This window comes from Hakea prostrata, chromosome 4, assembly GCF_041222555.1.
Source record: "Hakea prostrata isolate BN-2017 chromosome 4, UWA_Hpros_2, whole genome shotgun sequence".
In the NCBI taxonomy this organism is placed as follows: domain Eukaryota; kingdom Viridiplantae; phylum Streptophyta; class Magnoliopsida; order Proteales; family Proteaceae; genus Hakea; species Hakea prostrata.
Window position 1 is genome coordinate 54113310 of NC_142603.1, and position 27827 is coordinate 54141136.

General features: G+C 38.8%; 1 protein-coding gene across 4 annotated transcripts; it reads right to left on the reverse strand.

The window, feature by feature from the left end:
• Positions 1 to 424: 424 nt before the first annotated feature.
• Positions 425 to 25580, reverse strand: LOC149019664 (DExH-box ATP-dependent RNA helicase DExH8-like). Of its 4 annotated transcripts, XM_089153631.1 has the most exons (14): positions 25241 to 25580; positions 24304 to 24481; positions 20231 to 20404; positions 19448 to 19595; positions 17103 to 17417; positions 15921 to 16067; positions 15647 to 15827; positions 5048 to 5331; positions 4852 to 4947; positions 4519 to 4663; positions 4172 to 4437; positions 3915 to 4082; positions 2285 to 2809; positions 425 to 1348 (listed from the first exon to the last, which is right to left on the reverse strand). In XM_089153631.1, exons 1-14 carry the CDS (start codon positions 25395 to 25397, stop codon positions 1112 to 1114), a joined length of 3021 nt encoding a protein of 1006 aa, XP_089009757.1. In that variant the 5' UTR covers positions 25398 to 25580; the 3' UTR covers positions 425 to 1111. The 4 variants fall into 4 exon arrangements, with proteins under 4 accessions (XP_089009757.1, XP_089009760.1, XP_089009759.1 ...); XM_089153634.1 differs by lacking the exons at positions 20231 to 20404; positions 25241 to 25580 and adding an exon at positions 19855 to 19931 and having other exon boundaries at positions 24304 to 24375; XM_089153633.1 differs by lacking the exons at positions 24304 to 24481; positions 25241 to 25580 and adding an exon at positions 19855 to 19931 and having other exon boundaries at positions 20231 to 20316.
• Between the last annotated feature and the right edge of the window lie 2247 nt (positions 25581 to 27827).

Consider the following 27827-nt stretch of genomic DNA (forward strand, 5'->3'; position numbering starts at 1 on the left):
ATATAATTTTAGGGTTATTTAGGATTATTTTTGAATAAAACAAAGACGTCATATCATCACTTAACTAACGAAACTTAAAGACAAGGGACAAGCAAATCTAAGGTTAAACTAGTAATTTTTAAAAAATGTAAAAGATAAAATAATAATTAAACTATAGTACACAAAAATAATAATAATAATTCTAAATTAATTTTAAGATTATTTTTTAATAAAACAAAGATGCTATATCATCACTTAACTAACGAAACTTAAAGACAAGGGCATCATCAATTACAAACAAAATCTAAGGTTAAACAAGTAAATTTAAAAATATAAGAGATAAAATAATAAATAAACTATGTACAAGAAAATTATTATTATTATTTTAAAATAAAATTATTCTATACAAGTAAAATAAATCAACCAAATGTCCAAATAACTTAAATGCCCTTAACTTCCTTCCTTAAAATCTGCCCTTATTTTCTTAGTTTCTATGAACCCACTCGTCTTCCTATCCAGCCCTTTTTACAAGGTCCCATGCCTGGTTCTCTAAGAACGCAAAGAAAAGAGTTATCAATGACATTTTGGATACATCGGACTCAATAACTGAACCGGAAATTATTTTTTTTCCTTTTAAAGAACAGATTATTCATGGACAATTAACAACAAAAAAAAAAAAAAACTCTTTGGGGAAAGAAAACTTGTGATGGTCAGGTCGCGAGCATGAGGAACTTACAAGAACTGATACCACTTTACAAGACTAATTTTCACATTACCACCATTAATGATGGGTGATATGGTTCACATATCAATTAGATCTCAAAGGTTCAGCTCTGTAAAATATAGCCACACCCTGAGCCAGGCTGAAATTACTAACTAATACACTATAAAAGCATCTTTTCTTGATTGAAAACCTCAGTAAAACTACCAACTGGAACTAACTTGTTTGGAGCTCCTCAAGTCCCCCATGGAACCATCTGTAACAATAAGCATTCCGATCACCCTTTACACTAAACACTAATCAGGCCCTGTACAATCTGTGCCAGAATATTTTAAGGAGTGAAAACGATCCTATAAACCCGAGCAGAATGCTCCAAAAATATTCAAATTTCCCCTGCAATCACTGACATAACTAGTTTTGAGTGGTTGCGTGAATCTCCAAATTGTGTAGACACTTATTTAGAGTGGTCGCATAATCTCCAAATTGGATGTCAGTTGGTGGCTTAAGATAAAAAACGTACGAGATAGGCCTTGACACCATCTTTGGATTCCTAGATGCAAAGATGTCTGAGAACTCCCCAAAGCTCAATGTATCAAATGGGAATGACTCTATCAAGAAAAAGAAGCATTCCCTTGCTAATTTTTCCACCTAAAACAACAATAAACACATCATTAACAACCATTCTTGACAAAACTATATTAGTGAACCAACCTGATCTAAAAAGTCTGTCAACAAGTTCAAGATCACCATCAGCCATTATGATCAAACTCATGCAATTCCCAGAAAAAGGTGAATCAGGGGGAGGGGAGGCAAACAAACTTAGACATGCATAGATTGCAGTTTCATCTTAATTTACAGATTCAAATAGAGGTAACTAGGAAACGAGAAAAGTATAAAACCAGTTAAGCTAAAATGGTCTTGTGAATTGAGAGAAACAATATGGAACAACTTCAGTGAAAGTGAAACATCTAGAACAACATTAATGTGTTGGATAACTTAAATATCTCATTGAACACGGACCAGCCAATTCCATGTCATGTGGCACATGTGCATGTAAATCAGAACCACACCCAGCCCCATTAGAACAAAGATGGGACCAAAAGTTGCTAACCTGCTCAATTATCCTAACCTGCTCAATTATCCTAGCTATGATTTATTTTTATTGTTTCCATGCTTTCTGCTTCTGAAGGAAAGCATACGATTGCTTGCCACAAGTTTGCCCCAGCTACCATCAATGAATGGCCCTACAATGTTCATCAGCACATCTACTTAATGCTTGGGCCTGTTCCCAGCAAGGATGTCAAGGCGACAAGGCGAGGTGAGGCGAAAGAAGGCAACAAGGTGACACCAGATCACCTTAACCAAAAAAAAGGCCCAAGATGCCTAGGCAATGACTTGACAACCTTGGTTCCCAGAACATATAGTTTTGGCAAATGGTCCAACCGCCCAACAATATTCATTATCAACAATTCCATCTTTTCAAACTGTACATAGACAAGTTTTCTAGCAACATGATTTACTTTAAGCAACTCTCATAGTATGCAAGCACCAAAAACAAGAGAATTTAGCCACCACTTATCGTACCTGTAGATGTGAAAATCTCATGTTGTTCATTGTAAGCACCACCTGCAGTCCATACAAGGTATCTGCTAAAATCCTAACTGAAAGATATTCAAAGAACTTCTGCAAAAGGCCCTTCTGTCCTTCAAAATCATCACTGTTGACAGAAAAATTAGCAAACCACATTACACACTGCACTTCTTCCCATGGGATGGGGTTCTCCTTGGCCTTTGTGATTATTGTATGGTACGGATGACTCAGACCCCACAGTATTCTGATATTTTCCAGTGAGGGATCAAATATGGAGGTGTGAGGCAGACATGTCGTGCAAATTATCGTGCTTTTAATACAATGACGAGATAGATTGGAGGAGAAATGAAAATCAGTATCATCCAAGATAAGGATGCATCCATCAGGAGTTGTGGGTAGAACACGCTGAAGCAAAGTGGCATCAGCAGTTTCATCTTCCGGCAAACATAAACTCGGACGGGATGAAGTAGAAGAGCCAAGGTCATGAGAAAAGACACACGAATTCCCATTACGACATCCCTGCCCATTCACAGTGGTTAAAGGTTACGGTTAAACTGAAGAAAAATGACTTGCCCTGCATAGCTTGTATATCAACTTAAGGGCAAATTCAACCAGGTCCAACAAAAATATACATACAAAAGTATAACCAATATATTAGTAGTCATGATGCTTGACAGAATTGTCATTGAACTTGGTAGTGTGCTATGTATATGATCAACTATGATACTTGCTGTCAACCTGGATTTCCATGAAGCCACAAAGAACAATAGCAAATAGATGAATACAATGCTTCTACAATTCATGGCATACTTCTTATCTAATTACTGCAAAAAGATGGCATTCTTGGACTGGCAAAGTGGCTCTTCCTAACATCCCCTAAGAAGTTAGTAGACAGCAGAAAATTTTAGTGATACATGACAGAATCAAATAGAACTGGAAATGTATGAAATTAGGAGGTTTATTTAGAATGCTCTTGATGAATACTCAGGCAAACAAGTAATGTAAATGCAAAAAGCAACAAGCCCCTAAAAGAATTACCGTTTGGATTTTTGAGAAGTGAACCAAGCGGAATTTGACCTTTAGGAAGTGAAACAAATATCAAAATCAACTACGATAAAGGCAAGTCACTAGCTAATGGTTTATGGTTTATATTCATATACCAGACAAATACTGCAAAGAACCAGCTATAGATTTTAAATTTAGGACTGGCAATCAATTTTAAGTATTGTCCCAATTTAACCCTCAATTGTCACTCTTTTATGAAAATTTTACCTGCCTAAATGGGTAGAAGTTTGGGATACTAAGAACAGCGCTTTTAGGACTCAAGTCAATGAAGGAATGAGAATATGTGCAACCCAAATGTGACACAATAGTATGACTGAGACACACTCACCATAATATAAGAAAACAGGTAGAACTTTACAGAGTGAAAAAAACTTGGCGGGTTTAGGTGATTGAGGTCAGACCTAAGTTGTGAAGGAATGGTGATCCAAATCTGTAAGTATAGTACGATATGCATACTGAATGTGGAAAATCAGAATAAAATTTTCAGAGTATTGGCATGCATGAACCAAAACACACTACAGAACATGAAGTATACAGTATATCCAGGAAGGTGATGTACCTGAACTGAAGAGAAAAACTTGCATGTAGTTCTTTTGGCTTGTAGGGAATGTGAAAAGGAACATTGGCTGCCTTCCTTGCATGATCCATTAATGAAGAATTTGCATAGAGAAGCTTGACTGAAGACAGAAGAGCCCACACCATTGGAATGTCCAAGCATATCTGTTATCTGCCAAATAGACACAAGAACAAGGTGATCATTATTGACAGCCATAACATTCAACCATGAGATCCAATAGAAGCCATAACAGTCAATACCTCTTTGATACTTTCCACCAGCTTTTCAGCAACAAATTTAGCTTGAAATTGGTTAGGAGCAACAAATGGAACAGCAATACAGCTCCTTGTTTCAATAATTGAATCAGGACCCTCACCAATAGCAATTTCATCTGTATCTTCATTTGAATGAGCTTGAATGAGGCATGTGTGTTCAAATTCATAGGGATTATAATAAGAAGGTATTCCATTGGATGTAGACAGAAATTTTGGGCGGAAACGGTGTACAGCATTCAATACATCTTCATCTGCAGGAAATGACAACCAGAAGTCGAAGAAAATATTTTATATATAAAAGATCTCTTCAGTAATGTTCAGAAGAAGCATACATATCTCCGAGATATGTAGCAGAGATGATCGCACAAGATTGTGGAAAGAGCACCATTCCTCCTCCAGCTTAGGGAACAGAAATTGAGTGGCTTTTGGCTCATTATAATTTATAAGTTGCTTCAGCCGTAGAAGACGATGTTTATCCTTTAAAATGGCAAAAGCAAATATTGTAAGCCATAATCAGAAAAGCACCATGAGAATTGAGAAATGTGGCCAAACTGAAATATGAATACAAATAACATTGAAAAACTTTCACTCCCCTTTCCCAAAATATTTCCTCTCCTCCCAAGAGATAATTCATGGTCACCTTATGGCAAAATATGAGAGTCTACCTTGAAAACACGTTGCCAAAACTCAAATGCGCAGAGGTTTCCCATGACGTCAACTTCCTTTTTTCCAACAAAGTAGTAGTCTACATATGTAGAATACTAGAAAACCAGCAACAATCAGAAAAAGGAGACTGTTTGACTATAATGGACACAAAAAGAAGGGGGGGGGACATGGTCAACCCAGTTCAATAAGAAATACCAAATCTTCCTGTCCAAAGGGATGAAGAATGGGAAGAGGCTGTGTGTCCATCATTATGCCAATCAGAATGCCTTCTCGGAGCCGCCCAATATCTCCAAACTTAAGTACAAGGACAGAAGCGTCAAAAGACAAACAAAGACTCGAAAGCAGCTGTCCATAAAATGTTGGCTCATGCCGTCCTCTATGAGAGGGTGATCTTTCCAATGCATTAATGTGTACAAGCAAATTCGTCGCATCTTCAACAACTTCAGAATCTGGTGGATCAAGAGCCTTCTGCAACAAGACTAATACCAAAAGTACCACAAGTTAGGCCCATCTCTTGTTTTCCTTTGTAGAGACAGATACTATTTCATGCTCATTTGAAGAACAATGTTGACACAAAACTTTTGGTCATGTTGGATTCTATTAGGAGTCTAATAAGAGTTTGTATAGGAGTTAAATTAGAGTTTGCATTCATGTAAACTTCTATTCCTTGTAATAGTCTACTTTCCACTTAATTATAAATAGAGGGCTTGAGATCATGGATCAATAAGCCATTCTCCCACAATTGTTTCTTTCAACATGGCATCAGAGCCTAAGTTCGATTAGGATCTTTTTTTTCTCTACAAAACCCCATCGCAGATTTTCTCCAATCATTGCAGAATTTTCTGCAACGGTCACTGGAATTTTCTGCAACCATCACAGAAATTCTTTTTTTCTGTAACCTATCGCTTAGATTAGGGAAGCAACCCACCTTCTTCTTCTTTTGAATTTATTTTCTAACCATCGCCAATCTTCAGTTCTACTGCTGGCAGTTTTTCAATAACGTCTCGATTTGACAAATAAAAAACAGAAAACAGAGGAAAGAAGAAGAGAAGAAGAAATCAGCAACTTCCGCTGCTTCTGCAACTGCAAAAGCTTCAGCTTCAAATCCTGCAACTACCGCTGCTTCTACAACTTCAATTAGTGAGTTATTTCTTCGATTTTTTTCTCTCTTGTTCTTCGTCTGGAAGAGCCGATCATGAAGACCTGACTCTGCTCATACACCTGCTGGTTTTTTAGTTTCGATTAGCCCAACAGAAAAATAAATATGATGGTTGAGGGCTTTAATTTGTAAATTTACATTCTTCCAGGGACATAATTGTAAATTTGCATAATTCAAGGGGTCTATTTGTAAATTCAAAAGTTCTAGGACCTATTTGTAAATTCAAATAGTTTTAGGGACTTATTTGTAATTTCAGTTTTCTGGTCATAATTAGAATTAGAATCGAATCGATTCGGAGAATCGGATTGAATCGGGATTCAGAATCGAATCGAATCGTCGAAGAAAAGAAAAGAAAAAAAAAAAGGGGGGAAAGCAGAATTGGCTCATATCATCTCATTACCCAAACTTGTCATTACTTAGACTTGTTTGGGTGGTTTGGCTATTGTATTCTGCGACATTTCAGTTACTTCGAAAGGTTGAAGACTGAAGAACTGCAGATAATTTTGTCAACATGACAACTATTGACGATACAGCCTCGACCACTGCTTCCTCTACTACCCATACCAACTCCTACCTTGCTATATCAGGTAAAACTTTTACAAGCTTTCAAGCTTCTTCAGTTTCTACTCCTTGGATCATTGATACAGGAGCCACAGATCATATGACAGGTTTATCCTCTTCTTTCTTACAATATTCTCCAACTTCTGGAAAGGATAAAGTTCGAATCGCTGATGGCTCATATTCTTCTATTGCTGGAAAAGGAACCATTCAGCATTCTCCATCACTTTCTTTGTCTAAAGTTTTACATGTTCCCTCTTTCTCTAGTAACTTGCTCTCTATCAGTAGTCTTACACATGACTTGAATTGTAAAGTGACTTTTTTCCCATCTTATTGTGTCCTTCAGGATCTGGTCACAGGGAAGGAGATTGGACGTGGTAAACTAGACAATGGACTTTATTTGCTCGAGCCGATTGGAGAATCTGCGTCTGCTTTGACTACATCTTCTAATCCAGTCCATTCGGTAAAATCAGACCTTCATCAGTGGCACCATAGGCTAGGTCACCCCCTCACAGGAACTTTTAAGAAAATATTTCCGATTTGGTTTCTTCTTATAATGAGGATAATTTTTTTTCGGAAGCCTACATTTTTGCAGGGCGGACTCGTTCTACTTATTTACCTTCTCTTCATAACAGAAGACCTATTCCTTTTATGCTAATTCATACTGATGTGTGGGGTCCCTGCCGACGTGTATCTATTACTGGCCATAGGTACTTTGTTACTTTTATTGATTGTCACTCTCGTTCTACATGGATTTATCTTTTAAAACAAAAAAAATGAGGTTTTCCGATGTTTTCGTGATTTTCATAATATGATTAAAACTCAGTTCAATGCCACTGTAAAGATCCTTCGCAGTGACAATGGCACCGAGTATATTGATGGTGAATTTCAAAGGTATCTCTCTGACTCTGGCATAATACATCAGACCAGTTGCGTTGATACGGCTGCCCAAAATGGGGTGGCCGAAAGGAAGAATCGGCATCTCTTAGAGATAGCCCGTTCCATTATGATTGCTATGAATGTACCTGACCAGTACTGAAGTGATGCTATACTCACTGCTTCTTACCTTCTGAATAGGATGCCCAGTAGGATACTTGGTTTTAAATGTCCTAATGAGATTCTTCAGAGAGCCTCTTCTTTTGTTGTTCCCCCAAAGGTTTTTGGATGCGTGTGCTATGCCAGAATCATAGCCCACCAGAGTAAGCTGGCTCCCCGCGGCCTACATTGCATATTTTTGGGGTATTCTACTACTCAGAAAGGGTACAAATGTTATCATCCTCCCTCTAGGAAAACCATTGTATCCATGGATGTAATGTTTCATGAGTTTTGCCCTTACTATACCTCTCCAGGGGGAGAGTCCTAGAGGAGAGGTGTTCTTTCCGACTCTAGATCTTCCTATCATAGACCAACACAACTTTAGAGTCCCAGAAGAGTTTCCTGACCAGGGGGAGACTTCGGCCAGTATAATTGAGGACTCTAATCCACCCCCTTCGTTTTCTGAACCATGTGAAGAACCTAGCTAGGGGGAGACCACTCCTGTGAGACACACTGTTGGGGTCTTTCAAAACCAAATTGAACAGAATAAGGAGGTGAAGACTTATCAGAGGAAGAAATACAACCGACTAAAGCAAGTGGAGAAAGGTGATACGTTACCACTTCAGTCTCCTGCTCCAGAATCAGATTCTACTGAGGTATCTTCTTCCAATCTTCCTATTGCTGTTAGAAAAGGGGTCAGATCTTATACTCAACATCCCATAGCTAATTATGTTTCTTATAACTCTTGTCTGACTCCTACCATGCTTTTATATCCTCTCTGTCATCTGTATCTGTTCCTAAAAGTTGGCAGGAAGCCTATGCTGATAAGAAATGGAAGGAAGCTATGGTAGAGGAAATGCAGGCAATGAAGAAAAATGACACTTGGGAGCTGAATTACACTTCCTCCAAGAAAAAAACCAGTGGGCTGCAAATGGGTATTTGTGGTTAAACAAAATATGGATGGATTAGTCAACAAGTTGAAAGCTAGACTAGTTGCAAAGGGGTTTACCCAGACCTATGGGATTGATTATCAGGAGACCTTTGCCCCTGTTGCGAAACTAAATACTCCGCGGAGTTCGTCTAGCTGTGAACAAACGGACCTTGCACCAACTAGACGTAAAGAATGCCTTCTTACATGGGGAGTTAGCAGAAGAGGTCTATATGGAAATCCCACATGGTTTTTCCGATGACAATACTGCAGGGAAAGTCTGTCGGTTGAAGAGGTCAATATATGGGTTAAAACAGTCTCCTAGATGCTGGTTTGGACGCCTTCTGAAGGCAATGACTTCTATTGGGTACAAGCAAAGCAATGCTGATCATACACTATTTGTCAAGAAGCCAGGTACTAACATCACACTTCTCATTGTTTATGTAGACGATATTGTCATCACAGGGAATGATGGTGAAGAAATTCAAAAGTTAAAGACTTTCTTGGCAAAGAGTTTGAAATTAAAGATCTAGGGAAGTTACAGTATTTCTTAGGGATTGAGGTGGCTCGATCAAATAAAGGTATATTCCTATCCCAAAGAAAGTATGTCCTAGATCTATTATCAGAAGTGGGAATGTTGGGGTGTAAACCAGTTGATACCCCTATTGAAGCTGGAGCTAAACTTAAAGAAAAATAGGGAGAACCAGTGGACAAAGGAAGATACCAAAGGCTGGTAGGGAAGCTTATTTACTTGTCCCACACCAGGCCAGACATTGCTTATGCTGTACGGATAGTGAGCCAATTCATGCATGATCCATATTTAGCTCATATGAAGGCTATTACCAGAATACTACAGTATTTGAAGGGAACTCCTGGAAAAGGAATACTTCTATCACCCACCGATAATCTAAAAGTAGAAGCATACACTGATGCAGACTGGGCTGGATCTCCAGACAGGAAGTCAATTTCAGGTTACTGTACCTTTGTTGGAGGTAATCTAGTTACTTGGAGAAGTAAGAAACAGAATGTGGTAGCTTTATCTAGTACCGAAGCTGAATATAAAGCTATGGTTCGTGGAGTTTGTGAGCTACTATGGTTGAAAGGCTTGCTGCAAGATATTGGAGTCCAAGTTCCAAACCCTATGATGTTATATTGTGACAACAAGTCTGCTATTAGTATTGCTAATAATCCAGTGCAACATGATCGAACTAAGCACATTGAAATTGACAGGTTTTTTGTCAAAGGAAAGTTGGAACAAGGGCTTATCTGCATGCCTTTTGTAAGATCTGGAGACCAAGTAGCAGATGTTTTTACTAAGGGTTTGAAAGAAAAAGATATCCTTCCTATTGTAGGCAAGTTGGGCATGACTAATATCTATGCCTCAACTTGAGGGGGAGTGTTGGATTCTATTAAGAGTCTAATAAGAGTTTGTATAGGAGTTAAATTAGAGTTTGCATTCATGTAAACTTCTATTCCTTGTAATAGTCTACTTTCCACTTAATTATAAATAGAGGGCTTGAGATCATGGATCAATAAGCCATTCTCCCACAATTGTTTCTTTCAACAGGTCAGGTGCGTGTAAATTTAGCAGAGAAATAAGCAACCCCATAAGATTTTGTTGGCGCAACCTAGAGGGGGGGTGATTAGGTTGTACCTAGTGGTTTATACCAATTTTTTGGTTTAGTTGCAATTTCAAAATGAGTTGACAGTTCAAGATGAAATCTAATGACAACGCATCACAAACACAAAATTTATGTGGTTCGACTCTCGAGTCTCGTCCCTCCTCTCTTAGTCTCGGGTATTTCCACTAACGGATCTCTTTCATGTGGTAGAGAAACAAACCCTTCATCTTCGTTTCGGGCAAGGTACCCTTTACAATCTTCGTTCACGGACAAGAGTATCCAATACAATCTTCGTTTACGGACAAGAGTATCCAATCAATGAATTCTAATCAACCTAGCTAGAATTAAAATAACCAATTCACTACGAAAGTATTAGATATTACCTATCAAAAGGGTAACCCTTTACCCTTGGTGCAGTGATGTAATGAATGAACCAAGAGTCAATATACTTCAGCGGTTTCAATAACTCCGGACTTTGCTTTGTGAAGCTTCAACTTTGGAATATCCTTCAAAGTTACCGGGTTGGGAGGACGCAATGCTAAAAACACCAAACTTTGCTTTTTCACTTTGTGGTGAATATGTGCTGATGGGGGAGAAGGATAATTCTCGAATGGGGATGGTTGGGCTTTTATAGACCCCGTTCGGCTTTCCCCATTTCCTCACGGATATAAAATCTTTGCGAGATTTTGTTCCGGCGGCGTCCGTCTGCCGCGGGGTCATCCGTCTCAAAGGTATCCGTTACAAACATCTGGAAAGATATTCTCTTTAAACTGCCGTTATGTCAGGCGGGGCGTCCGTCTGCCCAGGCGGTCATCCGTCGGCCTGTTTGGCTCGCGGGCTCCGTCGCCGGCCGGATTCGCTGCCTTGCGGAGTTTGCGCGGCGTGGTGCTGTCTGTTGGGCGGGCTCCGCTGAGAATTCCGTCGACTTGGTTCGAGCGGTTTGTGAGCGGCGTCTGGTTGGGTCTCCGTCTGCTTTGGGCCGTTCCGCCCTGTGTTTCGTGACCGTTTGTCGTTTGCGCGGCGGCGTCCGCCGCTTGCGTTTTTCTAAACAACTTGGGCGGGTATGGCTTGGATTTTTAGATCGTTTTGACAATCCTCAGCGCTTGCCCTCTAACACGTCCTGGGTCACTCTAGTAACATGAATTACATATTATGGATGTATTTACATGTGTGTGTATGCAAAGGTGTCCTAAGCCCTGATTTAGCCTAAGTCTTGATCTTTGACTTGGTCTTTGACTTGATCTTGATCAGTGATATTGATGCTCTCCTCTTGACTTTGGTTCTTTGTCTAAGATGGTTTGATTTTGAGCTTGACTCTCCGGAATTTTCTTTGAACCGGATATTTACATCGAGATTTTCTGCAGTGATGAGCTGGACAAAAAAACATATCTTTATGGAAACATTAGTAGAGTGTTTGTCATCATCAAAACTGATTTGAGACTGATGTGGCAAATGCTGACTTGGCATTTTCCAACAGATTTGTTTTTGGCAACATAACTATTGCTTGATGCAGAAATAAAGAAGAAACAGCATAACAAGTTCAAGAACCAGGCCCGCTGGCCCAAATCTAGTAAAATGGCCTGGGTCCACCTTCCCCCCCTTTCTTCAACTGTTCAAAGTATAATTATGATTGAACCAAAGTTCCAGTGCCACAGTTTATTATTATTATTTTTTCATTTCCTTCAGCGAATAAATAAATATTATAAATGCACCTTGAAGGGAAGAAAATGTGCAAGAGAAGGGCGGGGGTAAGAACGCACTGGAAAGACCAAGGTGTGTACAAAAGAGAAGGATCTAAACGCCAATTAACAACAATATGTCTGTTCCTTGGGATATCTACAAGAGGCTCATGAGGCAAGAGGGAGAGTTTGGAAGGGACATCCTTAAAGATGGCCTCCCAAATCTGATCTAGAGATCTAGAATTGGAGGACTATCCATGGAGATTACGCTCCATCCAAATATTAGTAATGCAAGCTCAGAATATGAGCTTTCCCAATGGTGTCTGCTAGTGTCAATCACCTGAAGGTAGAAGCTAACCAACTGGACTCAACATTAAAGGGTTGGGGCGTCCGGATCTAGGCCAACTGGAACAGAGTGCATGCAGTCATATGGGTTTGGAGAAGTGGCAAGCAAAGAATAGATGAGGAATGGTTTCAGGAGAAGGGCAGAAAATGCAAAAGCAGTTAGCTTGGATTTTACGGTGGAGCATGGCTTGGGGAGGAAGTCAATAGGAAAAGGTTCTCCAAACCGTGAAAGCATGTTGAGGAATATGGCCACCGAACCAAACAAGCTTAGGCTAGGTAGCAAGGGATGGGCGTGCGGATGAGATTTTATGCTGAAGCAGTGTAGAAGGCAGAGGAATTGGAAGGTAGCCAAACAGAAGGTCTCTAAGAGGGGGGGGGGGGGGAGGAGGAAGGAGGTGCTAGATAGATGCGAGTTCAGGCCAGGAATGAGAGGGCAATGTGTAGGGATACCAAACAGTAGACCGTGATGGCATCGACAACTTCAAAGAGGATACCAAGAGGGTGCCAAAGGTCCAACCAGAAAGAAAAAGCTAAACTGCCAATCTCAAAGGACATGGCGGAAAGAGCCAAAGGGCGGAGATCTAACAATTTTCTCCACGTCCTAGAAGGATTGGCAGGAGTTGGGACGGTCCAGAAAGAGTTGGTTTTGAGAAGCTAGGTACAGACCCAGTTGACCCAAATGGAGTTTTCTTTGGAGGAGATTTCTTCTGCAGCTTAAGTTAGCAATGCGAACCTGGTGCCAAAGGCTTCCGCACAAGCAGAGTCCAGGGGGGCAGTTTTCCTACACAACCTTAACCCAACAATTGGTAAGACCTAGGGTTTGGTATTTGAAATGGGTCATGTCAATGTAGGGAATGATACCAATAGGTTTATTGATGTTTTGGATGACTGGCTGATGCTATAGGAGATCTAATAGAGAGGATTGGTTTCTTGAAGGTTTCTCAGCTACAAAATCCTAGGACTGAAGGAGCCTTGCTGAGAGGGCTAAATCTATCCTTCTCTTCTTTTCTTTTTTTGAACCAAACTTGTGATGGACCCTTGTGTTCTGCTGCTGCTGCTGCTGATTAAAAGAAACCTGTGACGGAGCTTTTGGAGCTGCTGATGCTACTATCATTGATTAAAAGAACCTCAAAATGAGATCATCCCTATTATTCAGACTGCTGTTACTCTTGCTACTGGAATATCCCACTTAAACCAGAGTGAGTAATACATTGAAGTCATTGGACTGATCAACCCTCTTTCTTCTCCCTCCATCTCACTCTGTTGGGATTATCAGCCGGCCAATCCATTTCATTTTCCCTTTCGTTTATTCCATCAAACCATTCCACCATTGAAAACCGAAGCTTTCTAATTTTAAGTCCGCCACTATAACTGAAGTTCCAACCATCGGAACTGTCTCAAATTTGCAGGATAAACTTATCTATTACACAACATCATCCTCTCCAAATCTCAGCTTATTCTACTGAGTATTTCGTCCTACAGCCACCTAGTTACTATTTCGGTGATTGGGTCATATTTCACAATCAAACCATTGGAATCTCAGGAAACTTGCAGCAGTTATTCACTAGCATACAAGATACATTTGAACCGAGGTGGGTCATAGTTTTGGTGGCTGGTTTGATTCAGACGCTAAATTACTAATTTATGTTTTCCTGGTTACTTGGGGCCATTCTTGATCTTAGAATCACATTAATTATCTTGTCTACCTACCTATCAAGAGGCTTGTATTTCTTGAGTTGCAAAAGAACTCCAGCAAGAGTTGAAAGGTTATATGCATCTGGGAAAATCAAGATCTGGTGGTAAGTCAGAGTAAATCTATTGGGTATTAGGTGAACCCACAAGAGTGTTGGGTTAGATATGATCCTTAGAAAGCAGGTTCGGTTCTGAGCCGGAAAAACAAAACTACGTTTGCTTATGATCCTTCATAATAACCGGGTTAGTTGTTACCCTTGGAAACACCCCGGTTTAGTTGTCAGCTGGGAAATAAAAAAGGAAATTCCTCAGTCAGTGATGAGAAAGACCAATGGCTTGGATAGCACACATAAAAGCCATGCAGAGTGAAAACCTGGAATGGTCCAAGAAGTGGGATATAGACATTTTCCTAACCACTCAGGGCAGCAGAATTAGGTGTACATGATTTTATCACCATCAAGGAAAAATTGAACACCTGAACCCACAATGGGGGAGGCATTTTCTACTCCGAAATTAATTTTCTACCACAATTATAAAACAGTAAAAAGATATGAACCTAAATAAACTTGTATCTCATTTGAGCAAAACAAATATTATTACAGGACAGATCAAATAGCTATGATATCTGGGTGGATTAAGTGATGTCGGAAGCCCAGGCAAGGCTCAAAGAGGGGCTAAAGCCCCTGGCATCATTCACAACGCATCATTCACAACCCAGGGGGGTAAATCTGTCTTTTACTGCCCCTGGGACGAGTCTGTATAGGATGGAATCGATCCAGCCAGGAGTCATAGGGTTGTTAGTTTGGTTTGAAATCCCACTTAGGTTAAGAATTTGAGCTAAGTAAATTGTTTGGCAGTAGTTTCCTTTTTAAAACAAGAGTCCTATTTTTAAGTTTGATTCAAAATAGGAAAGAGTTATTTCCTTTTGAGTCTTGTTTGAGTTGAGTTTGTATCGAATTAGGAAAGAGTTATTAGAGTCTATAAATACCAATTTGGGTTGTAAGCAAAGACAGCTTTGGATGAAAAAAAATTTGTTTGATTACCTGACTGGGAGAGAGTCCTGGGGAAGGGGAACCCTATGGAACCTGCGGCTGGTTTTTGTGCTACAGCCATCTACTTCTTCAGAAGTTCTTTGCTCTTCTGAGGCCTGCGATTGAAGTGTGGAGCAGTTTTGGCTATTTGATCGAGCCTTTTTCTCCTTTCTGCTCTCAGATTCCCTTTTACAGCCCAGAATTTTCTGCAGACACTTCCCCTTTCTCTCAGTTCTGCCCCTAGTTGCCTAGGCAGCAGAGTAAGTGTTTCAAAGGAGATCCTGAAGATTTTGTAGCCCAAACCTGGGCTTACATCACTAAGTTTTGGGCCGAGCACATGCCTATCTAAGACCCTTCAAGTGATAATGCCATCCGTCAAATTCAAACGTATTCCATAGTCTTTCATACAAATTAGATGGATGAGAATCATGAGATCATCCAATTGGAAAGGTTCATTGAAAAAGAAACACGGTATTTGACAAGCAAAGCTCTTTTTGAGTCATCAATGGCCATGAACCTCTGGTATTTGTCACATCTGTAGACCTAGTCCCCATGCCAGCAGGATTCTTTCGGTTCATAATGACTTGAGCAATTTTGCAGTACACTTAAGAGAAATGCCATAATTTCATATAGTTTTACCAATTGATAGATAAGCCAGATCTCGCAATGTGGCTACCCAACCTTTGGCATGAAGGCTAACTGACAAAACAAGCTTGGAAACTTTAGAGAGAAAAATTAGATATACCTTTGGGGTCATTAATGGCTTTAGATTCGGCACAACAAATCATAAGCACTTGGTGCCTCAATGACAATCTCAAGATAGCTGGACGTTCAAATGGCTCCAACTTACTGAAGAATGAACGAGTAACCAGCCGATAAATCTCGCCATCACATGTCCGACCTGTCCGTCCTTTCCTCTGATCAGCCTAAGGCATATTATTGAAATATATATATTTATATATATTAAACAGGACTACTATAATGAAAATAAGAAACCAAAGAAAAGAAAAACTGCATGCCTGAGATTTGGATACCCAGACAAGCTCTGGTGAGTCCCTTCTGCTAATGTTGTCCCAAACTATTTGTAAAGATTTGCACGAGTCAATGACAAAGGCGACTCCAGGTATTGTGACTGATGATTCTGCGACATTTGTGGCAAGTATAACCTATGCAAATCCAGAAAATTTAGGGAACAAGATGAGCAATCAAGATGCATAGCACAGTATAAACAACCTACAGTATCTGAAGTATTTTGACTTGTTTATGAAAGAATAGGCAGTGACACTATTTGCGTGAACAGTGTTTTGGCCCCTTTTCCTTCTTCATTCATGCTCCATTGAACCAACAAAAATTTGCTACATCAGGCCAGGTTGCCTCTCACAGCAGTCACATCCCATAACCCTACTAGACTGAATTTGGGGCCCGTTCCCATGGGTATATATTGGCTTTTGACCTTACCAAACTTTTATTGGAAGACCCAATTTTCAGATCTCACAATCAATCACCAGTTTTGACCAATATTTAGGTTGAAAAATCCCCACCTAGCTAGAAATCAATCCCAACTGCCACCGCAAGTTCCATTTCTAAATTCTAATTTCACCAAAGATTCCTTTTCCCAGTACCAGGAACCCAAGACCTAATTTGCTAGAACTTCAAGATCAGCATCAGATGCCTTTCAGGAAGCCTCAAACCTTCATTGATAGATTCCCCATCAGTTACTTGTCTAAACCCAACAATCAAACCCTAACCCGCAAGTGGACCCGTATTCTGACCTACTCAAACTGTACTGGTTCATACAAGGTCCCGGTTTGGTGGTCCCTAGTTGATCCCAATCAATCTAGGGCTACAACAACCCAACAAAATTCAAGCAATAAACAATCTCACATTTCAGGGAGAACCACCAGTAATAAAATCCACTGCATAAAAGCAGAAAGGAGCACCACTTCCTTCTCTTCCTTGACCTCATCCTCTAAAATCTCAACTCACAAATATCTCTGTTAAAATTGATGCTTTATTCTTACTTTTACAAGAACATGATAACCAAAACAACTGATACTGATATTAATTTTGGGCATCAAGAACCAAGTGGATATATCAGAATAAACACTTCTTTCTCTCTTTTTTTTGTTTTGTTTTGTTTTTTTTTTGGGGTGGGGGGGGGTGGGAGGAAGTGGTGGCTGTGGTCTTATATAGCAGGATACCTTACGGTGAGATTTCCATATTTTCATGGCCATGAGAGCTTGTTCAGTATCAATGTCACGGTGCAGAATGTGAACTTTGAAGACTGAACTAGAGGAGTTTAAATGGAACCATTGCTGTTCTAACGCTTGGCGTGTCGGAAGAAATATTAAAATGCTCTTCTCAATATTTGGCTCATTTTCATGAATATGCAAAACCAGATCACGAATAAGGATGTGCACTGCAGGCTGGATACTACCATCAGGAGAGCAGGGACTGGGACCAGAAAAGTATTTGTCTGGCCAGGAGTCTGCACTTTCTCCAAGAAGTTCAGCAATCTGCTTAGCAATCAATTTTATCATAACTACAATACCATTAGATATTATTTATAAAGTAAAGGAAATGCCATACAAACATCAATAGAAACGGAACAATATAATATAAAAGAAAAACCTAGGAGATATCCAGCAAACTGCAAGATTTTAAAACATGCTAAAGAATCAAGACATAAGCATATTTCTTTAAGGAAACTGTTACTGCTGCATTTGGTCGGCACAAATTGTGTTTGCATAGCTGAATGCAAACCTATGAAGTCTACATCAACCATTGAGTTTAAGACCAATACAGCCAATCTTGGGGTTTTACATCCACATTCAATGTTGGTCTATTTGCTGCACATTACAGAACCACAAAGGCAGAAAATATCCAAAAGCATGTTGGATTTAGTTCATAACTAAGATTATTTGAATACCAAAAACAGACGTTGAGTATTTGGAAAGGATCACCAGGTGATGCCAAGGCCAATATTTAAAAATAAGGCCTCCAACCCTAAAATATCACAGGTAATCTTCAGAAAGACACCAGAACATGTTAATCAGTTTGGTCCCCAGTTGTTGGGAATATTTCATTGTCTTTCAGTCCTAAAGACTTAAATCTAGACCTGTAAATGGATAGCCGAAATCCACCTCCGAATTCGCATTCGTATTAGTTTAAGGGTATCCATATCCGAAAATTTTCTTACCGGAAAATATCTGTATCCGTCCGTTAAGCAACCGGATTCGGATTCGGATAATTGCTTATTGGATCGGATAATATCCGGATAAATTTTTATCCGGATAGAGTAAAGTATTTAACATTTTTTCTTTAAAAATAGATGATAATCGGATTTGGATACCGGTAATCGGATTCGGATAGTGGTATTCGGTAATCGGAAATTAGAAATTTATAATAAAAAATGTAAAAAAGTGACAATTATCAATCAATAATCGGATATTTTATCGGATCGGATATCCGATAAAGTTTCGGATTCGGATTCGGATGCCTTCTCTAAATTTTTGCCGGATTCGGATTCGGATAACGGTGGATTCGGATACTGTATCCGAGCTGAATCCGGTCCGTTTACAGGCCTACTTAAATCTCACTTCCAATATCAAAAGAAGTCATTGTTCTTGTCTAGGGGGCTTGGGCATGACTATCTATAATCTCACCTGCAAAATCCATCCTGAGAGTAAACAATCCATGATGCTCAAAAAAGGGTTAAAAAAAAAAAAAAAAAAAAAAAAAAAAAAAAAAAAAAAGAAAAGAAAGAAAGAAAGAAGAAAGAAAGAAGAAGAAGAAGAGAGGAAACATTTCAGCATATATTTGTGTCTGATCTATTAGACAAAGACACAGATAATTAGTATCTCCAATTGTGATTTGACATAAAGCCAAAGAAGAAAAAAAGGAACATGATATGAAAGATGAAGGTTCAAAAATGATAAGTTGTTACAATAATTCATATGCACATAGGATTTTGAAAAACATAGGATCTTGTTCCCTGTCTAAAAGTTAAACATAGGGTACTATAAAGCCAGAAACCAAAAAAACTGCCTGAATCTGATCCAACCTGCAGTAGTCAATCCACACTAAAGCCCAGGCATCAGGATGAAAGTTGATGGAGAAGTTAAGACCCAGGTTTCTTCCCCAGGCATCTGACACCCCTATATAACATAAAAAATGGTCCAGGCTTATCTCTCTAATATTCCCTCTATATCACAATAGATGGCAGTTTTTACTTCAACAAGTTGGCCTTTCATAGAGATTTTACACGCCTCGACATGTATGGAAAAGTCTTAAACAGAAATAAGCATGAATTTGAATTGCATAGAACCAGATCACTTAAAACATGTTCCTTGTGACCAACTTGCAGGCGTACAGCATGCACTTTCTCTAACTTGTGGAAATGTTAACACTTGCACCAGACATCAATCTGATTATGATTATAGACTTATAGTAATTGACAAAACAAATATAGCAATCAACCTCCCCACTTCATAACAGAAAAAAAGATATGCAATCGAAACATAAAATTTAATAGGAAAGTCATTGCCTGTTCAAGATAAATAACTTTTCGCCGGAAAATCAGTTGTTGGTTGGGACTTGGGATTGCAAGCACTTCTACCCTTTCACCTTGCCCGAGATCCTTGAAGTAATTCCTGTATCTTTCAATATCTGCCGTGGCAGACATCAATACTACCCTATAAGAAGAATGGACATCAAACCACCAAGAAATTATCAAATTTCATTTAAGACAAGAGACACACTATTGATAAAATAAATAAAATGGATAATATTGATGCCCCCTTATGCTATAGCTTAATTTCTAATCAAACCCTATTGTTTATGAAATTACTATTGCCCCCTTCAAATCTATCGGTGTAAAGAAACTATTAAGGATGAACATAAAATGTCCATTTTCCCCTTTATTAGAATTATGAAGCCAAAAGATGATATTACCCTCATTCAGAAAAGCCACATGGAATACCAATTTTGCCCTCGTTTTCTTGTCTTTTTAGATTTCTCAGAGTTCAATCCTGATGAGATGAACAAGTATATAGGGTTATTTTTGGGGTTTCTGAAAATTCCAAAGATATCACATCATCAGTTAACTAACGGAACTTAATGCAGGGGGTCATCAGTAATTTCAGGCAAAGTGTAAGGTTAAAATTTTCAAAAAGTACAAGGGCTATGGTAGTAATTGAGATACAGTTCAAGGAGGTATCAGTAATATAATAAAATTGGACCTGACATGAGGATGAAGATACAAACTCTGCGTGAACAATAAATCAATGAACAAATATTAAACAAGGAAGAGACAGGAAGAACTGTGAACCTTAAATCATGCTTTTTCAGCACAAATTGCTTTACACATGCAAGAACAAGATCAGATTCCACAGATCTTTCATGTATCTCATCAAGAATGATGACTTTATATTTAAGTGCAGCTACCCCCTTAGCTCGCATTTCATCCAATAAAACACCAGCAGTTTTAAAGACAATTTTGGAGCTGTGACACAAAAAAGGAAAATGTGACAAGAGAGTACAAAAATGCTATTTCACCCAAAAAAAGAGGAGTACAATATGCTACCGTGGGGGGGGGGGGGTTTACAATCCTCATAATGCAACAAAAAAGAGAAAAGCAAACTACATTTTTCAAACAGGCTACTCATGTTTAGCACTTACGAGACAACATAAGAAAGGCGGAAGGAAGGAGAAAACCCTAGAAGAGATGAGGTATTGAGAAACTTTTTTTTCCAAAACTGGAAAGTTGGGTTGACCAAGGCAAGCCATACCATCAAATTACACAGAATCCGACAAAAAAACATAAAACAAAAACCTAGCATAAAGCAAAGAGAATGATAGGGATCAAGTTAACACTCTACTATAAGGACAAGTACAACAAACAAGCAAGCCACATAGGAACAAAGACACCTACAATACTTTACACCTACCATTGATGATTTCTCTTTACAATCACCTGTCTCTGTGCATTCGCCACATATTACTGCATGGCCCACAACCCCTCCAGGGATGCTTTCCTGACCTCCATCACTAAACCAGCATGGCTCACACCCCCTAACTGGGGTGTCTTGTACAACTCATTGGCATTGTACGACGTGACATGGCTCCACCTCTCCTTCTGTCACAGCCTACTCCGAAAAATCATTGCCACTCACCAAATCCAAAATGAAAGTCACCTACTTCTTTTCAGATTTGCCCTTGTTCGGCGCCTGAACAACCTACAAATTCTTCCTACCTATACTCCTTGCCTAAGTGTCAACAAGAGCTCCACCTATTTCAACACTCCCTGCAATTCTATACAACTTCCTAATCATCTCTCCCCGCATCACAACCGTGGATCCTCTTAAGACCTTGAGAACTCCACCTTCAGATGACCATATAAAACCTCTAGAATCCAAAGTACTCAATGAAATCAGATTCTTCCTTAGATTTGGCACACGTCTAACCCCAATAAAAGTTTGCACAGTCCCATCAAACATGCGAATCCATATAATCCCAACTCTAGCAACCCTACTTTCCTCATTTATTTGCCATTTTGACAGTACTACCCTCACATGCATGATATGTAGCAAACTGATTCCTGACAAAACACATGTGAAATGAACATGCAGAGTCTAAAATCCAATCTGAAGTATCCAAACCTGATGATGAAGTCAGAAAACGGACATCATCTCCTCCATCATCGCTCCATAAGACAACGATAGATGATTCATCACTCTCCTCGTCCTTCTTTTTCCTATCCTCCTTATGCCTTGGATAATTCTTCTTCATATGACCTTCCTCTTTGCAATAGTAACATACTTTATGCGACCCCTTAACTTGCTAGACTCCTCCATTCTCACACTTGATCTTCCTCTACTATGACCACTCCTTACAACCAAGGGACTACTTTCATTTGACTCCCTATCACTGCTATTTTTCTGCCGTGTTTCATTCATCAGCAATGCAGTAATAACATCGTCAAGATTCAAAGTATCTTTACCAAAAAGCAATGTGGACAATGTGATCAAATGACTAAGGTCGTGATGCGAACAAGAGTAATGCCTTGTCCTACCCTTTGATCTCCTCATCAAGAACCGACAACACTATCAAAATCCTGTTGAACTCATCCAAATGCTCGTTAAAATTTGCTCCCTTTGACATCCAAAGGCCATATAATTGTTTCGTTAAAAACAACCAATTTGTCAACAACTTGGACTTATACCTGCTCTCTAGCTTTGCCTAGACTTCCTCTGGATTTGCCACCCCCGTGACTTCACGAAGAACATCATCCACAAGATACAACCAAATCGTATTATTTGCTAGATCCCTCAACTCTTACCACTCATCTTCCTTCATCGCCTTTGGCCTTTCTAATTTTTTCCTGAGAGGCTTCACAGTACCTTCCCGTGTAAGGACGTTCTTCACCCATTGTTGTCACAAAGTGAAATCATTATGACCAATTAAAAACTCTATGGAGAAAAATTAGAATTCTTCACCATCATTTGATTTGTGCCCTTCGTACTTGTCATCAACCTAATAATCCTGACCGTTAATCTTCGTACGAACCCATAAAATAAATATCAACAAAGCGAAAGCTCCTTGATCCGTCACTTGAACAAAGTCTGGAAAGCCAAAAAAAAAAACCTTAGGAACACCTAATCCCGTACAAAAAAACTCCACAAAATCTTGTGGAAATAACTTATACGGAACCAATCCAATAACCAAAAAAAAAAATATTGCCTTTTGTCTTTTCTTCCAACCAAGCCAATTTTTTTCTATTTGATTCCTCTCTCTTCACGTTCTGCTCAGATTTACAAACTTTTTTTTCAATCAATTGTAATGATTAACTTCACCATTGTTTAAAGGAAAAAAAATTCATAAAAGAACTTCAAACAGAAGACAACTGAACCTTAAAGCCCACAGCCATCATTCCGACAATCAAAACCGACGTCCCCCCTTTTTTTCCAATCTACGATCTGTACCCAATCGAACAATCACAAGAGAAGGGTAAGAAAAACTTTAAAATCTCTAAACCAGAAAATCATACATTCGATCAACCTATCAAAGCCTTTCCTAAATCTTTGTACACCTCCGGCGACGATCCACCGGACCTCACTCTGATACCACTTTTTGGGGATGATGCACAACCACGAACAAAGAAGAAACACAAGCAAAACACACGAGGAATTTAACGTGGTTCAGCAAAATCCTGCATACATCCACTAAAGAGAAAGAAGTTTTACTATTTGAGAAAACCTCACACCACTCTCAAAACCACAAAGTCCTACACTTTGCTTGCCTTATTCCCTAGGTTATCCCACAAAGACTATTTATAGGGAAACCTAAAACCCTAATTTCCATATAAATTACAATTTTAACCCAGTACTAGTAATTGACCAAAATCCTGTTTCAATAAAAATACAACCAAAACTATAATTACATGGACCCACAAAATACAAGACACCCAAACCCTACACTACCTCCCATTGATAAAAAAACATGTTAAGTGGATCCCGTTTCAAGCATGTGGTACACCACTCCAGAGCTTTAAAGCTTGGATTATCGATGATTGAACGTTATTAGCAAAAAGTTGAGTATTTAAACAAATTTCCAAAGCTATACACTGAAGATCGACATCCACAGCTACCGTCCAGGACCACTATCTTGTTTATTGTTCACAACAGCTATCCATGGCCACCACCAAACATAGTAGTTGGCATTGCATGCTGCTATTTTCAAGAAAAATAAACATGTAAAACTATATAAAAGGGAGTCATTCCACTTAATGTATCCTAGTTACATCATTTGTAATAGTAGTATCTCTTTTAGGATCTTCTATAAGCTAGTTGTAACTCCTAAATAAAAATCCTCTATGTTTCAAGCATTGTTTCTCCACATATACATCTACATGTATGCATTTGACTGTCACTAACATAAAGTGTCTTTATCAACTGAAAATATAAAGAAAGAAACTAAATGAAAATAGACTACTACAAAGCATTAAATAGTTCAGGCAAAAAGAAAAGGAATCTTGCATCTATGATTGGTTCAACTATGTAAATGTGAAAAACAAACCATCAACAAAATAAGCAATGGATCAGAAATTTTGCTTCAACCAAAGTGTCGAACACCAGCAATGCATGGGCAAATAAATTAATTGATGCATGTAAATTTCAAAATGTAATCACAAGAATCTCAGGAGGAATGGTCGACAAAATTCTGTCCCACCAAAAAGTATCCAAGCAAACAACATAAACATCTAACACAATCAATAACACAATGCGATTATGGTTGCAATCATAACCTAGTATTCATGGTAGACTGAAAAGCATTAATAGCACTTGTGACGCTAAAACATCATGGAATAGGAACAAGTCAACAAACATATGTGAGTGAAAATACCTTGCCGATGCAAACTTTGAGCGACCAATATGATATCCAACCTCATCTCCCACATCACAATTCCGAGCTTTTGCTACCATTTTAGCAACTGCTACAACTGCAAACCTTCGTGGTTGGGTGCATAATATAGGTTGTATACCTTCATCCAGGAGAAACTGTGGAACTTGCGAGCTTTTGCCTTTAATTGAAATTTTTAAAAAATTAAAAAGGAAAATATGTATCCATTAAAAGAAACAAACGAAAGAAGAAGGCAAGCAATCAATCAGACAAAATCACTTGTTTGCAATAGAAGTCCAAAATAATCAATAAATGACTACATTTTCCAACAATGCAAAGAGAAACCAATTATGACATTGGAATCAGTACGAGACGTTAGGGCAAGATTCTGCATATAATCCCTCACATTTTATGAGAACATACAAGGATGGTAATCAGTACGTTATCAATTTGCCATTCATTGAAATTCAATTCAACACCACAAACTTTATTCAAATGATAAATTTCAAAGCTCCTTTGCAGTGTCGGAGTGCAATGCATATCAAATAAGCAGAAGCATCAAAAGACAAAGGTCAGAATTCACTTCAAACGACGCGAACATGATTTAACCAAGGAGGTCATTCCAGATTACAAGTAAAACTTAATTTCGTCTCTGATCAAAACCAGTTATGACATCAAGGAAGAGATAACTATTTACAGTGATCTGCGACAATAAAGTAGATCATTAACACAAACATACCCCAAAAAAAAAATGAAGACAAAATGAAAATCAGATTAAACATAACTGACATAGCATTGAACTACAAACGATCAAAGGAGGGGAAAAAGAGGGGGGGGGTCATCAAAAGTATTCGGGCGTTAAATTCAAGTAAAGCAGAAAGACGAAAATAAACCTAAACAAGCAGATAAATAAGAGAGTTTCGAGGTTAAATTGAAGTACCACAGCCAGTATCGCCAACAATCAATGTAACGCGATTCAGAAGTATTTTCTCGACGATTTTATCTCTGAGACCCATGATCGGGAGAGCTGAGAATGGCGATGAAGTAAAAGGAGTAGAGTAAGAAGAGGAACAGAGAGAAGACGGAGGAGAAGCCATTGAAGAGAGCTCCGTAACTACTGTGTGATACAATTTCACAGATTACCACCATGAGAAGAAAGCTTCAGGATTCTAAGGAGCATTGACTTTAGAATTCAAATAGCTGACACGCAGAGACCTGGTCCAACGAAGTCGTCGTTTAACTTTGACTTTCATACCTCAAGTCTTCAAACCGCCAATAAGTCCTCGTTTAACTTTGGTACTGTGAAATGACGCTAAAACACGCGTGGTGCCAAAATGCACATTCTAGTTACCGAATCCGGATCATCATCCCGACGGTTTTTGCATTATAAAAACGGTAGGCCCCACATTTAAAAAATATTAAAAATAAAACAAAAAACACTCTCATCACCACTCCTAGTTACCAGTTCCTTCTTATTTTTTGGCTTAAAAAAAAATTCCTTCTCCCTCTGGATTTCTTGCTGTCGACGTATACCCCAGCATGTATTTTTAGGTCCACGATTGCACGTTGCCCTCTTGTGAGTATTCTCTCACTCTCCTTACAAAAGCACTACCTTAAACTCCTTACCCAAAAAAAAAACCCCACCACACAAAAACAGGGTTGCTTTTAGGAGTGCAGGCAGTGCGGATCCTCTTCCTGCTATATGTGCTCTTTCGTGACTACAAACTATAGGGGTCACAGGTACTGGTGATGGGTTCACTTTTTAATTTTTTTTAGTTGTAAGCTCCATATATTTGTCGCTTACAATACCCCATGGTCCAATTCTCCAACTTGAGCAGACCGGAGTCATTGAACCGACCGTGGTTAAACCTAGTTACCAATTATTTTATACTTATCGCTAGCAATAAACAACTAAATTGAGGCAAATTCCATAAGCCAAGTTGGCCCCCTTGGCTTAGGAACAAGGTTGAGGATATGCTTGCAATCGGTCCAAGCTTCTTGAAAAACAAGACCTTATCAACCTTACTTTCCATGCATCCATTAGACCATCTAAAACAGCTTCCAGACAAGTACTAAATGTTTTGCTGCCGCCATCAACCAATTCCATTCTTACCTTTTTTGCTTCTTTGTCCTGCAATAATCTTCTTGGTAGAGTCCTTTTGGAGTTGTGAAGTTCATTTAAAATAATTGTATCTAAGGGTCTTAGTTGATTCAGTCATTTTCCTGTTAAAAAAGACTTCATTTCTCGTTTTCAAATGTAATAGAAAGACACTGAAATGACAAAAAAAATATCCAAAACACCTACTTCTTTTCCCTTTTTTTGGTAATCAAAACTTTCATTAAGAGGCAGGGGTAGGATTGGAAACTGAAAATAATCTCATAATCCAATCAGAGGAACATGACAAATAATTCAGGCCTTGAACCGAGTAGGCCATCCGTGCTAGATGATCTACAACACAGTTGGATCTCCTAGAAACATTAATGGATTTAAAGCCCAAAAACTTGCTGCCTATGAATTTGATATCTTCAATCATAGGTAGTATAAAGGTGGGAGGAAAGAGACTAGTATCCATGTTCGTTCAAATCTGATTAGCCTTATTAGACACCACTTCTACAATATATATCATTATCAAACAGTATAAAGTAACCAAAAAGTCTAACATATTACTAATTGATCATTATATGTTTTAAGAAATTAAACATGCAGTAAATTGAATGAGATTATCATGAATAATTAATTTGCAGGTACAGATGAAAGAACCACTGAGCTTCTACAGATTAGAGCTGAAAGAATTATGAATGCATTGATTTTAATGAGTGATACTGGTGGTGGGCATCGAGCTTCTATAGAACCAATCAAGGATGCAATTAGGTTGGAATTTAGAGACAAGTACGGGGTAATGGATTTACACATTTGAATTGAATTTCCTTGATTTTTGACATCCAAATCCAGAAGAAACATACACCTAGAGTGACAAGTAACATTTAAAATTATCAAAAGCTATGTGGAATCTCAAGCTACATCCGAGGATGAATCATGAATGCTCCCTTTGCCATTTTTATTGTAGAATCCACACTTTACGCTTCAAGCAAGGAACCATTTTTCAGTGATTTCGCCCCTTGGCGAACCGAAACGAGATAGGCAAGATATCGCCGAGAAACGGCAATCTCGCCGATTATCGCTGAAATCGGCGATAAACATTGAACTTCGCGATAAACATTGAACTTCGCTACCGGTGGTCTCCGACGGCGTCACCATGCTCGCAGACCCGCAGCAACCATCTGTGCATATTCCTAGAGAGAGAAAGAGAAAAGGAGAGAGAGAAAGCTTATTGTTCTTGAGAAAGTTGCAAAGCGAGAGGTTAGGGACGAATGACGAAAGGTGGGAGAGAGAGAGTTAAAAAGGCAGAGATTTGATTTGAATATTATATTATTGCTTTTTCACAGACGATTGATGTTATGTTTTGTAACTTTGTAGAATATTTTATATTATCTCTATTACCTTTTTAAGTTTTACATTTACCTTC